This window comes from Dendrobates tinctorius, unplaced genomic scaffold, assembly GCF_039654945.1.
Source record: "Dendrobates tinctorius isolate UK_male_01 unplaced genomic scaffold, ASM3965494v1 ptg000084l, whole genome shotgun sequence".
NCBI classification, from domain to species: Eukaryota; Metazoa; Chordata; class Amphibia; order Anura; family Dendrobatidae; genus Dendrobates; species Dendrobates tinctorius.
The window spans coordinates 47013268-47027255 of NW_027361752.1; the positions used below are offsets into that span (position 1 = coordinate 47013268).

General features: G+C 42.9%; 1 protein-coding gene across 2 annotated transcripts in view; it reads left to right on the forward strand.

Moving 5' to 3' along the window:
* The window catches only part of DOP1B (DOP1 leucine zipper like protein B), a 117671-nt gene that overhangs the window by 82036 nt on the left and 21647 nt on the right, over positions 1 to 13988 (forward strand). For both annotated transcript variants that reach the window (XM_073584644.1, XM_073584645.1), the window contains exons 22-28: positions 976 to 1101; positions 1744 to 1878; positions 1965 to 2020; positions 4050 to 4154; positions 12693 to 12759; positions 12985 to 13129; positions 13891 to 13976. In XM_073584644.1, the coding sequence (XP_073440745.1) occupies positions 976 to 1101; positions 1744 to 1878; positions 1965 to 2020; positions 4050 to 4154; positions 12693 to 12759; positions 12985 to 13129; positions 13891 to 13976 (720 nt within the window). The remainder of the gene's footprint in view (positions 1 to 975; positions 1102 to 1743; positions 1879 to 1964; positions 2021 to 4049; positions 4155 to 12692; positions 12760 to 12984; positions 13130 to 13890; positions 13977 to 13988) is intronic.

Here is a 13988-nt window from a genome sequence, read left to right on the forward strand (position 1 = left end):
AAGAAGAGAGCGCGGGAGAGAGAGCAGCGCAGTATGTGAGCACGGGGTGAGAGCAGCGCAGTATAAGAACACTGAGGAGAGAGCAGCGCAGTATAAGAGCACTGAGGAGAGAGCAGTGCAGTATAAGAGCACTGAGGAGAGAGCAGTGCAGTATAAGAGCACTGAGGAGAGAGCAGCGCAGTATAAGAGCGCTGAGGAGAGAGCAGCACAGTATGTGAGAATGGGGGAGAGAGCAGCGCAGTATGTGAGTGTTAAGGAGAGAGCAGCACAGTATGTGAGCGCGGGGGGAGAGAGCAGCGCAGTATGTGAGAATGGGGTAGAGAGTAGCACAGTATGTGAGTGAGCGTGGGGGAGAGAGCAGTGCAGTATGCGCATATCATAGGCTGCGAGAACCCCCACCCGCGATGTCCCCATCCATCATCCCCACAGTCCCTATTCCCTAATATACGCTTGCTTTGGCAAAACTAAAGCTTACTTGAATTGATATGAGATCGATAAATAGAAGTAAAACCATCTTTATGATATATTCAGGACTTGCACACAGGCACCGAGATGGGATAATACAGAACCCCACTTTTTTGCCCATGTGACTTGGAGTGCTCCATATATTTTTTTCTTTACAGATATACACAGTGTATTTATTGATACATGAAGTAGAGGGATATGAGAAGGATAGATATATAGATGGTCATTTTCCCGTCTCATGAGTCCGCTGCCCCAGTGTAAGTCTTGTCTGTCGTCAGTACAGTGCAGGACACTGATTAGCCCGATGAGACGCTCGTCACTTGCCTCTTGGGAGAACCTGGCAAAGAGCAGATGACTCCAGGATTTAGGGCTCATTATTGGAGACAGTTTAGTCCACATGTTGTGTTAGAGGTTAACAGCAAATGTGTAGCCATACAGCCATGTGTAGCTGATTTCTCAGGGTAAGACATTTGTGGTCGCATCTTGATGACGTTATCTTATTCGTTACAGACGCTGAAGCAGAAAATCTTAGACTTTCTGAACCCGCTGACAGCACACCTCGGGGTGCAGCTCATTGCGGCTGTCGCTGCCGTGTGGAAGAGGAAAAGATTCCACAAGGCTCAGAGTAAAGCCAAGGTGAGACCCTCGCTATGTTCCATGGTTGTGTATTAGGATATTTTTCATTAATGCAACCATATTTCTTTTCCAATGACCGGGGTCAGAGGGATCTCTGTTCCTGGCTGCTTAACCAAAGTGACTCCAGCATGATAAAAGGAGGCTTATCCCATTGATCTGGTCTTGGTGACACTGTTTGATAATGCGAGACCCCTGTGTACTCTCAGCCCCCAAACTTAGAGTGTCAGCACATATTTAAGTCTTACCCTAAGAGCCCGTGTCATGGCGACACCGATCATATTGTATTTTTCCCGTCTCCCATTATGGCACACACGATATACAGGTGCCGTCGTGGGCTCCAGAAAAACCGGCTACCGGTTAGTAACCTTGGTGTTTCTTGTAATGGAATTTATGACCTGGAAATGTGGAAAGTTGCAGAAAACTTGGGGTAAAAACAGAATAAGTGTCCCCTAATATGATACTACACCCTAAAGAAGTCGTAGTAACCCCTTATTGGGATTTAAATAATAAATAATAAAAAAGTCATAAATAAAAATGTAAAAAATAAAAAAAATGATCGGGTTATTAAGGGGTGATTTTGGGGTACCCCCTAACAACCGGATCGTCCGATAAATGTCACCGGCGTCTGCTTCATCCCTGCAGATCATCCCGGTGCCCAGCGAGTCTCAGCTGACGCTGGTCGACCTGGTGTTCGCCCTGAAGACGCTGAGGACGGACACCATTTTGCAGCTTGTGAAGGAGGTGGTGAAGAAGCCTCCTCAGATAAAAGGAGATGAGGTATTGGCGGGACTTGTCTTCACTTTCAGGTTTTGGATGACAACTCTCATCGTTTTCTAATTGCGATTCTTCTCCGATTTCTCTAGAAGACGTCACTGGTCGACATCCCGATGCTCCAGTTCAGCTTTGCGTTTATACAGAGGTAGGCGTTGTGGGGTGTTTAGTGGCCATGTCTGACCGCTGGTCCTCGTTTTATTGCCACCTCCACAGATTTGTGCATGATGTGCAGTACACACGTATAGCCTGTAGGTGGCGATCGGGTCTTTATTGTCATCTAGTCACATGCTCGTCTGTCTACAGCGGCCATATATTAGAGAGTTTGGGCAGCTGACGAGCTCCCAAAAAAACTGTGCTCGCCCTCCCTGGGTCCTGTGCTGCTTCTATGCACCTAGTATCTGATATTAGCTGCAACGCTGACGTCACGTCGACAGACCGGCTGCCAATCACTGAGCGCAGCGGCTCTGCCGGTGTAGACGGAGCGCTCCTCGAAGGGCTGCCGAGCTCACTGATTGGCTGATTTATGAGGTATCGTGAACAGGAGCGGAGATTCGCCGGTGGACCCGGGAAGGGTGAGTAAATGACTATATATAAAAATGCAACTCCATCATTGTTTTTTGGCTTTTATTTTGAAAGTTTTCATTGTATGGTAAAAAGGACCTGGAAATACGATGCCCCGGTTGAGTACATGTATAATGATGTCAAACTCGCATAGACGTTTCATTATTATTTAAAGGGACCGTCCCAGGAAATATTGGTCGTCGGGGGTATATATGTAAGTTTTGGTAAGAGGAGGAGTGTTCTGTCTCCATTGGAGATCGATCTTATATTGATTCTCTTTATATAATGGAGGGTTTGGCTGCTTTGTCCCAACATTGTGAGGACCGCTCCTTCCCAAGGCGAGAATCCCATTGACTCATAGGGGGGGTTTCTTCGGAGGATCCTCCTGAGGAGCGTTTACAACCCCTTAGTTGACGGCACCTTCCACATAACTTCCCAAACTCAGCTGGTCGGGAGACATTCATTGAGCCAAGTAGTGAAGATGCTCAGAGTTTTAATCTGCATGAATAGGAAGAAATCTCTATTGGTTACAGAGAATTTAGATTTAATAAGGTTAAACAAGAGAATTTCCAATGTGTCCTTGTCAACCAAGTCCGCGAATCTGAAAAGCAAATCCACCAACATCAACCGGACCAGCCGACCACCTGATATTTATGGCGGCCTTCTGATTTTTGCGTGACACGTGATGGCTCAGTGGTTAGCACTGTACATCATGCAGCATGGTGGCTCAGTGGTTAGCACTGTACAGAGGGCTGCATGGTGGCTCAGTGGTTAGCACTGTACAACGGGCAGCGCGGTGGTTCAGTTAACCACTCAACCACAGTGTGCTGCCCATTGCACAGTGCTAACACTGTATAGTGAGCAGTACAGTGGCTCAGTGGTTAGCACTGTACATCATTCAGCACAGCGACTTAGTGGTTAGCACTGTACAGTGGGCAGCATGGCAGCTCAGTGGTTAACACTGTAAAACAGGCAGCTCAGTGGTTAACACTGTATAGTGAGCAGTATAGTGGCTCAGTGGCTAGCACTTTGCAGCGGCAGCACAGTGTCTCAGGGTTTAACACTGTACAACAGGCAGCATGGTGGTTCAGTGGTTAGCACTGTACAGAGGGCAGCACGGCCGATCAGTGGTTAGCACTGTACAATGGGCAGCACGGTGGCTCAGTGGTTAGCACAGTTGCTTTTTAACACTGGATTCCTGGGTTGAAATCCCACCAAGGACAACATCAGCAAGGCATTTGTCTGCTCTCCCCGTGTTTGTGTGGGTTTCCTCCCACTACTGATAGGGAGTTTAGATTGTGAGCCCCAATGGGGACAGTGAGGATGTTATCTGGAATTAATGGCACTGTATAAGCGAGTAATATAAATAATTGTCCAGGGGAGAGATGGATTTGGAATTTCAACATTTGATGCATTTTCATGGGAGATAAGCCGATGGCAGAGGAGTTGGCAGAAGTTTTCTCCCGATTGAAAACTCATGAACGCTCAGCTTGACCGAGCGTCCATGAGTATGGGGAAGTCTGGAGAGACAGCTGTCTGAGGAATGACTGTGTATTCCACGGATCTCTCGTGCATGGCCGGCTTTACATTGTCCTTTCCTTTCTCATTTCTAGGCTCTCACCATCCGACATGCAGGAAAACTTCCAGTCATTGCTGATTCTGTTGAAAGAATCTGTCCCTTTAAATCTGGCTCCTCCAGGATTCTTCCTGCTCTTGAGGTAAGTGGAGTATGACCAGGGATCGTCTCTAGATTACTGACTGCTTGTGATATAGAAATAGCCTGCAACGATAAAGCCTTCCTATATTTAGTGCAAAGGTGCAAAGGTACAAAGTTAATTCTTAAATGGATATTCCTATTTCCAACATCTTATCCCAATATGTAGTAGTTCTAATAATATTAACAAATACCTCCATATAGAAATGTAGTTTAGTTCTTCTGATTCGCTGTCGTTTACACCGTGTACAGGGCACTGTAGTAGGTTAGGTGTCCATGGTTACGACCACTCATATCGTGACAGTTAGTTGCTAGTGGTCGTAACTATGGATACCTAAGCTACTGCAATGCCCTTCACATAGTGTAAGCGACATAGCAAATCATAAGAACTATACTACATTTCTAATTATAGGTATTTGCTAATATTATTACTATTATTATACCTACTATGTATTGGGATAGGATCCTGAAGATGGGGATATACCTTTAACCATCGGGTCTCTAATATTCAGTTGGTGCTCCTTTTTCTTTTTATATTTTTACAACCTCTGCGAATTACTTAAATGGGTAGTCTAGAGAAAACAAATTATCAACCTTCTGCAGGCGACTTGTGACCTTGTGACATAAGATCGCGGTGGCGGCACACTGCTATGTGGCAGCTGTTGATGGTAAATGTGGTCGTATTGTGACCCACAAGTTACAGGGGGTAAAAATCAAACACCTTGGACTTCAGCCCAACTTCATTCACTGTCCTGCATTGCAGTTTGGATTTCTAACCGTATTCCCTTCTCGCAGTGGAGAACACATGCACGCTCAGCAAAGTCAAGCGTGCATACATATGAATAGCTGTTAGGCTAACAGCTGGAGGGCCGTAGGTTGGAGACCACCGCTCTAATAGCATCAGGAAGCAGCGGTTGGTGACATTTTCCATTCTGCTGATGGACATCTCCCAGCAGTAACGAGTAATGTAGTAGATGAGCGGATTTGGTATAATTGTTTCTGCCTCTTATCACACAAGATAAGATAAGAATTCCTGTAAAAGCAGTCGCTCCCCGTGGAGGAATTTCTCTATATACGATGTACATTATGAACATAAGCTTGTATGGTACAGAACATATAGGATAATATAAGATGTGTGATATAGGACACATCGGATAATATAAGATGTGTGTGACACAGGACATATGATAATATAAGACGTGTGATACAGGACATATAGGATAATATAAGATGTGTGATACAGGACATATAGGATATATAAGACGTGTGATATAGGACAAAGGATAATGTAAGACGTGTGATACTGGACATATAGGATAATATAAGACGTGTGATACTGGACATATAGGATAATATAAGATGTGTGATACTGGACATATAGGATAATATAAGATGTGTGATACTGGACATATAGGATAATATAAGATGTGTGATACTGGACATATAGGATAATATAAGATGTGTGATACTGGACATATAGGATAATATAAGATGTGTGATACTGGACATATAGGATAATATAAGATGTGTGATACTGGACATATAGGATAATATAAGATGTGTGATACTGGACATATAGGATAATATACGACGTGTGATACTGGACATATAGGATAATATAAGATGTGTGATACTGGACATATAGGATAATATAAGATGTGTGATACAGGACATATAGGATAATATAAGCCGTGTGATACTGGACATATAGGATAATATAAGACGTGTGATACTGGACATATAGGATAATATAAGACGTGTGATACAGGGCATATAGGATAATATAAGATGTGTGATACAGGACATATAGGATAATATACGACGTGTGATACTGGACATATAGGATAATATAAGACGTGTGATACTGGACATATAGGATAATATAAGATGTGTGATACTGGACATATAGGATAATATACGACGTGTGATACAGGACATATAGGATAATATAAGGTGTGTGATACTGGACATATAGGATAATATGTGTGATACAGGACATATAGGATAATATAAGACGTGTGATACAGGACATATAGGATAATATAAGACGTGTGATACTGGACATATAGGATAATATGTGTGATACAGGACATATAGGATAATATAAGACGTGTGATACAGGACATATAGGATAATATAAGACGTGTGATACTGGACATATAGGATAATATAAGATGTGTGATACAGGACATATAGGATAATATAAGACGTGTGATACTGGACATATAGGATAATATAAGACGTGTGATACTGGACATATAGGATAATATAAGACGTGTGATACTGGACATATAGGATAATATAAGATGTGTGATACAGGACATATAGGATAATATAAGACGTGTGATACTGGACATATAGGATAATATAAGACGTGTGATACTGGACATATAGGATAATATAAGATGTGTGATACAGGACATATAGGATAATATAAGACGTGTGATACTGGACATATAGGATAATATAAGACGTGTGATACTGGACATATAGGATAATATAAGACGTGTGATACAGGACATATAGGATAATATAAGACGTGTGATACAGGACATATAGGATAATATAAGACGTGTGATACTGGACATATAGGATAATATAAGATGTGTGATACAGGACATATAGGATAATATAAGACGTGTGATACTGGACATATAGGATAATATAAGACGTGTGATACTGGACATATAGGATAATATAAGATGTGTGATACAGGACATATAGGATAATATAAGACGTGTGATACTGGACATATAGGATAATATAAGACGTGTGATACTGGACATATAGGATAATATAAGACGTGTGATACAGGACATATAGGATAATATAAGACGTGTGATACTGGACATATAGGATAATATAAGATGTGTGATACAGGACATATAGGATAATATAAGATGTGTGATACTGGACATATAGGATAATATAAGACGTGTGATACTGGACATATAGGATAATATACGACGTGTGATACAGGACATATAGGATAATATAAGACGTGTGATACTGGACATATAGGATAATATAAGATGTGTGATACAGGACATATAGGATAATATAAGACGTGTGATACTGGACATATAGGATAATATAAGACGTGTGATACTGGACATATAGGATAATATACGACGTGTGATACAGGACATATAGGATAATATGTGTGATACTGGACATATAGGATAATATAAGATGTGTGATACAGGACATATAGGATAATATACGACGTGTGATACTGGACCTATAGGATAATGTAAGACGTGTGATACAGGACATATAGGATAATATAAGACGTGTGATATAGTATAATATAAGACGTGTAATACAGGACACAGGGTAATATAAGACATGCGATACAGGATATATAGGATAATATAAAACGTGTGTGATACAGGACATATAGGATAATAGAAGACGTGTGATACAGGATATATAGGATAATATAAGGCGTGTGATATAGGATAATATAAGACGTGTAATACAGGACACAGGGTAATATAGGACATGTGATACAGGACATATAAGATGTGTGATATACAGTCATGTCTGAAAGTGTTGGCACCTTTAAATTGTTCCAGAAAATGATATTTTTTCTCCAAGAAAATTATTGCAATTACACGCTTTGTTATGCACATGTTTATTTCCTATATGTGTGTTTGAACAACGTAAAAAAAAAAAAACAGATAAAAGACGGCAAATTGGACATCATTTCACACACAACCTCAAAAATGGGCCGGACAAAATTGTGGGTACATATCCAAAATTGTGGGTAAACCATTTTGTTTCAAGCATGTGATGCGTGTTCAAACTCACCTGTGGCAAGTAACAGGTGTAGGCAATATGAAAACTACACCTGAAACCAGATAAAAAAGGGGAGAAGTTAACTCAACTCAATCTTTGCATTGTGTGCCTAAGCATGGAGAACAGAAAGAGGAGAAGAGAACTGTCTGATGACTTGAGAACCCAATTGTTGAACAATATCAACAATCTCAAGATTACAATCCCATCTCCAGAGATCTTGATCTTACTCTGTCTGTGGTGTGTAGCATACTGAAGAAGTTTACAACCTATTGGCACTGTAGCTAATCTTCCTGGACGCAGCAGAGAAAAATTGATGAAAGGTTGCAACGCAGGATAGTCCGGATGGTTGATAAGCAGCCCCTATCAAGTTCCAAAGAAATTCAGGCTGTCCTTCAGGCAGAGGGTGCGTCAGTGTCAGCACAAACTATCCGTCCACATTTGAATTAAATGAAATGCTACGGCCAGAGTTCCAGGAGGATTGTCAAAATGTACGCGAGTAAGCTAAAGCCATTCTAGGAAAGCATCTTGTGGACAGATGAGACCAAGATGGAGCTTTTTGGTAAAGCACATCATTCTGTTGTCCAGAAACGACAAAATGAGGCCTATAAAGAAAATAACACAGTACCTACAGTTAAATATGGTGGTGGTTTGTAATGTTTTGAGGTTCTTTTGCTGCCTCTGTCACTAGGTTCTTTGACTGTGTAAGGCATCATGAAATCTGAAGATTACCAACGGATTTTGGGTTGCAATGTAGTGTCAGAAAGCTAGGTTTGCGTCCTAGGTCTTCCAGAAGGACAGTGAATCCAAACATACTTCAAGAAGTCCCTAGAAATTGAGAGTTCTGAAGTGGCCAGCAATGAGTCCAGATCTAAATCCCATTGAACACCTGTGGAAAGATCTTAAAATTGATGTTGTGAGAAGATAGCTTCAAATATGAGAGACCTGGAGCAGTTTTCTAAAGAAGAGTGGTTCCAAAATTCCAGCTGAGAGGAGTAAGAAGCTTGTTGATGGTTACAGGAAACGATTGATTGCAGTTATTTATTCCAAACGGTGTGCAATCAAATATTAAGTTGAGGGTGTCAAAACTTTTGTCCGATCCATTTTGGGGGTTTTGTGTGAAATAATGTCTTAATTTATCTTTTTTTTCTGTTTGTTTTTTTTTGAGTTGTTCCAATACACACAAAGGAAAATAAACATGTGTATAACGTAGCATAAGTGATGGGCGAGTACACTCGTTGCTCGTGTTTTCTTGATCATTCTCGGGTGTCCTCCAAGTATTTTGGCGTGCTCGGAGATTTAGTTTCTGTCGATGCAGCTGCATGATTTGTGGCTGCTAGACAGCCTGAATACGTGTGTGGAATGCCTGTTTGTTAGGGAATTCCCTCATGTATTCAGGCTGTCTAGCAGCCGCAAATCATGCAGCTGCGTCGACAGAAACTAAATCTCCGAGCACACCAAAATACTCGGAGATCACCTGAGCAACGAGTATACTCGCTCATCACTACAGAACATGCCTTTATTCCTATAAGTTTCCTATAAGTTTTTTTATTGTTACTACAAAGTGACATTGCACTATGGAAAACCATAAGAGGACCTGGACCTTTGATGGACTTTTTACCTTGTTTTTACTTGGATCTATTGTGTTGGGAAATCCAGGAACTGAACAAGACCCTATTGTCTACTCCAGAGAAGCTATACTGCTGCTTAGGGATACAGCAAGGCAGCATGCTGCTAATAGACCAGAGGACATTCCACCAGAAATAAGGAAGACTAAGAGAAGAGGTTGCAGAGCTGGAGCCCTCAGGAAAGCTAGAAGAAGGCGCTATAGACCTGCTCTTCCCTCCGTATTATGGGCAATGTGAGATCACTCGGGAATAAGATGGACGAACTGTCGGCGCTGACCAGACATCATCGGGAATTAAGGGAGTGCAGCAAGTTGCTGTTTACAGAGACCTGGCTCACCGAAGGTACTCCAGACACTGTTGTCTCGTTGGATGGCTTTAAACTCATTCGCGCGGACAGGACAAGGGAGAGCGGTAAGAGGAAAGGCGGAGGGCTGGCGATATTTGTGAATGATAGATGGTGTGACTCTAGGCACATCGTGGTCAAAGAGCAAACATGCTGTAAGGACATTGAGCTATTAGCTGTGGGCATGAGACCTTTTTATTTACCGAGGGAACTATCGCATGTAATCATGATAGCTGCATATGTCCCCCCTTCTGCGAAAGCTGAGCCGCCACTGAGGTCCTACAATCCACAGTGAGCATGATGCAGTCCCTTCACCCCCAAGCACTCCTTCTGGTTTCGGGAGACTTCAATCATGTGTCTCCAGCATCCATACTACCCAGTTGCACACAGTATGTTACCTGCCTCACTAGAGACAACAAAACATTGGACTTGTTCTTTGCCAGTGTGAGAGGGGCATATGCCTCGTCAGCCCTACCGCCCCTTGGAAGATCGGATCACAACCTAGTGCACCTCCAACCCGTGTACAAGCCACTTGTACAGAGAGAACCTGCTGTCACTCGCACAGTGAGGATATGGACTGAGGAGAGTGATGATGCTCTGAGAGACTGCTTTGAAACAACCACTTGGGAAGTGGTGCAAGATTCCTATGGTGATGACATGGATGGTTTCACACACTGTATAACGGACTACATTAATTTCTGTGTAGACAACACGGTACCCACAAAAGTAGTGAGGTGCTTCTCTAACAACAAACCATGGATCAGCCCCGGAATAAAGGCTCTTCTCAAAGAGAAGAAGTTGGCCTTCAGATCAGGTGACAAGGGCAGGCTGAGAGAGGTGCAGAAAGATCTGAAGAATCTAATCAGGTAGGGAAAGGCTAATTATAAGAGAAAAATTGAACTGAAACTGACACAGAAAAGGATCCATGAAGTCTGGGAGGGTCTAAAGTCTATATCTGGGCATAGACAGACTGTCTCTAGGATGGTTGTAGATAAAGAGGGGCTTAATGAACTTAATCTATTCTTTAACAGATTTAATCACATACTGGCTGCTCCTGCCCCTGCATACCATTCACACCTCTCTGCTACAATAACCTCACCCCCTGCTGCAACTTGTCAACTGAGCCAGGGTCTGTTCTTCACAAGTACCCAGGTTGCAAAAGAACTGAATAAGATCAAAGTTTTGAAGGCTGCAAGTCCTGACGGCATCAGTGCAAGACTAATCAAAACCTGCGGGCACCAGCTGAGTGAGATCATTACATATCTGTTCAATATGAGCCTGAGAATGGGTATAGTACCACAACTGTGGAAATTATCGTGTGTGGTACCGGTTCCGAAGAAACCTTATCCGAAAGACCTTAATGACTATAGACCTGTAGCATTGACATCACACCTGATGAAGGTATTAGAGAGATTGGTTCTCACACGTCTCCGTCCTCTAGTGAGCTCGGATATGGACCCTCTCCAGTTTGCCTACAGGCCGGGCATTGGTGTGGATGATGCCATTATCCACCTTCTAGATAGGACTCTCTCTCACCTGGAGAAACCTGGGAACACTGTGAGAATAATGTTCTTCGATTTCTCTAGTGCTTTTAACACCATACAGCCAGGTCTACTGAGAGACAAGCTGGATCTTGTTGGTGTGGACCTCCAACTCTCCACCTGGATCTTTAACTACCTCACGAACCGACCTCAGTTTGTAAAGGTTCGGGACAGTGTGTCAGACACGGTGATCTGCAATACAGGGGCACCTCAAGGTACAGTTCTTGCCCCTTTTCTCTTCACACTGTACACTGCGGATTTTAGGTGCAACTCATCTAGCTGCTACTTGCAGAAGTATTCTGATGACTCTGCAATAGTAGGCCTCATCACAGGAGGTGATGAAAGAGAGTACAGAGAAACTAACCAAGCTTTTGTGGAGTGGTGTCAGAGGAACCACCTTAGGATTAATTCCGGGAAGACCAAGGAATTGGTGGTGGACTTTCGCAAGGGCAAAAATCCACCAGTAGTGGTGAACATTCAGGGAAATGACATTGAGATAGTCGACACCTATAAGTACCTTGGTGTGATCCTCAATAATAAGCTTGACTGGGCCCATCACTTGGATGCAGTGTACAGGAAGAGCCAAAGCAGGCATTATCTGCTCGGAAGGCTGAGAGCCTTCGGAGTTAGAGGGGCACTCCTTGCATCCTTCTTCAACTCTGTTGTGGCATCAGTCATCTTCTTTGGTGTGGCGTGCTGGGGTAGTGGCATATCAACCAGGGACAGGAATAGGCTGGACAAACTGATTAGAAGGGCCAGCTCTGTCCTGGGATGCCCCCTTGACCCAGTTCAGGAAGTAGGCGACAGGAGGATACTGGCCAAGGTGAGCTACATGGTGCAGAATGATTCCCATCCCATGCATGAGACCGTGACAAAGATGTGCAGTACTCTCAGTGACTGGCTACTTCATCCTAAATGTGAGCGGGAGCGCTATCGAAAGTCCTTCCTTCCTGCTGCAGTTAGGCTGTATAACCAGCACTGTCCAAAACGGAGAACGACCCAAACAGTGAACTGATAGATCCAAAGTTGTGACAGTTCGGTTACATTTTATTTTTATTTTTTTTCGTATATGTACCTACCTACTGTCAATGTAATGCCTTTATGCATCTGTATCTGTACTTGTTCCTGCCTTGCTGCTGTAATGCTCGGAATTTCCCCATGGTGGGACGATTAAAGGATTATCTTATCTTATCTTATCTTACAAGTTTCCATACGTGTCCTTGTTTCCGTAGTATACTGAATGACTTTGTGACCAGGACCCCAAACTTGGAGAACAAGAAAGACCAAAAGGATCTGCAGGTAAAATGGCATTTTCATGTCTTAAATTATTGATTGATAGTGTCATACCATCTGTGACTACCAACTTTGGGCCCCTGATGCTTAAGGGCCCTCAAGAAACCCCTTGGATCAGTGGGGCCCTATAGATTAATTTTGGCAAATACTGAATGTACAGGAAAAAAAAACCCATGATGTTGTGAGCTCCGCCTCACTCCACATACAGCAAACACTCTATTTACATCGCAGGACGTGACACAGAAGATCCTGGAGGCAGTGGGGAACGTGGCCGGGTCATCCTTGGAGCAGACGAGCTGGCTGAGCAGAAATTTGGAAGTTAAGGCTCAACCACAGGTGTCTCTGGATGAAGCGGAAGCTGATGGGGAGCCGTGTGGTAAGAATATGGATGGAACATCTTCAGTTCAGAAAAAAATCAAAACAAAAAAGTTGAAAATAACTTTAATTACCACACTTGAGATAATATTACAACCACCAGAATCCTGGGATTGTAAGATCCTTACCATTAACGCTGTACTGTGTCTCAGTCTCCAAGCTCCTATCCGAATATGTAGTAGGTGTAATAATAATAATAGAAAATCCCTCCAATTAGAAATGTAGAGTAGTTCTTCTGATTCACTTTGTCTCTTTCCTCATGTGCAGGCATTGCAGAAGCTTAGGTATCCATGGTTACGACCACTAGGTAACTAACTGTCACTGTATGAGTGGCAGTAACCACAGATACCTAAGCTACTGCAGTGCCCTGCACATTGGGTAAGCGGCATATCGAATCAGAAGAACTATACTACGTATTTAATTGGACATGTTTGTTAATATTATTCATATTATTACACCTACTATATATTGGGATATGAACTTGAAGATGGAAATGGCCCTTTAATCCTCAGGAACCTTTAAAGGCAAGTCCTGGCGGTCATAAGCAGAAGTGAGCGGAGCCAGATTAGCCCCTTTAAATGATAAAATGCTCTCTGATTGCAGCCATCACCAGCTCCCACTGATCTCACTGATAAATCATTATGCAGTCCCCCCCTACTGGTCACAGGAAGAATTGAGTGTTCCCCTACAGACGCATGCACCATAGCACAGACTAGCAGGAAGATGACGCCGCTACTATGCCGAATTGTGTTCTCCCTACAGATGATAATGCTGCCGCTCAGTCATCCATGGTCTCCGCATCCGCCCCATCGGTCTATAGTGTCCATGCTCTGTCACTGCTTGCAGAGGTGAGTGTCGCT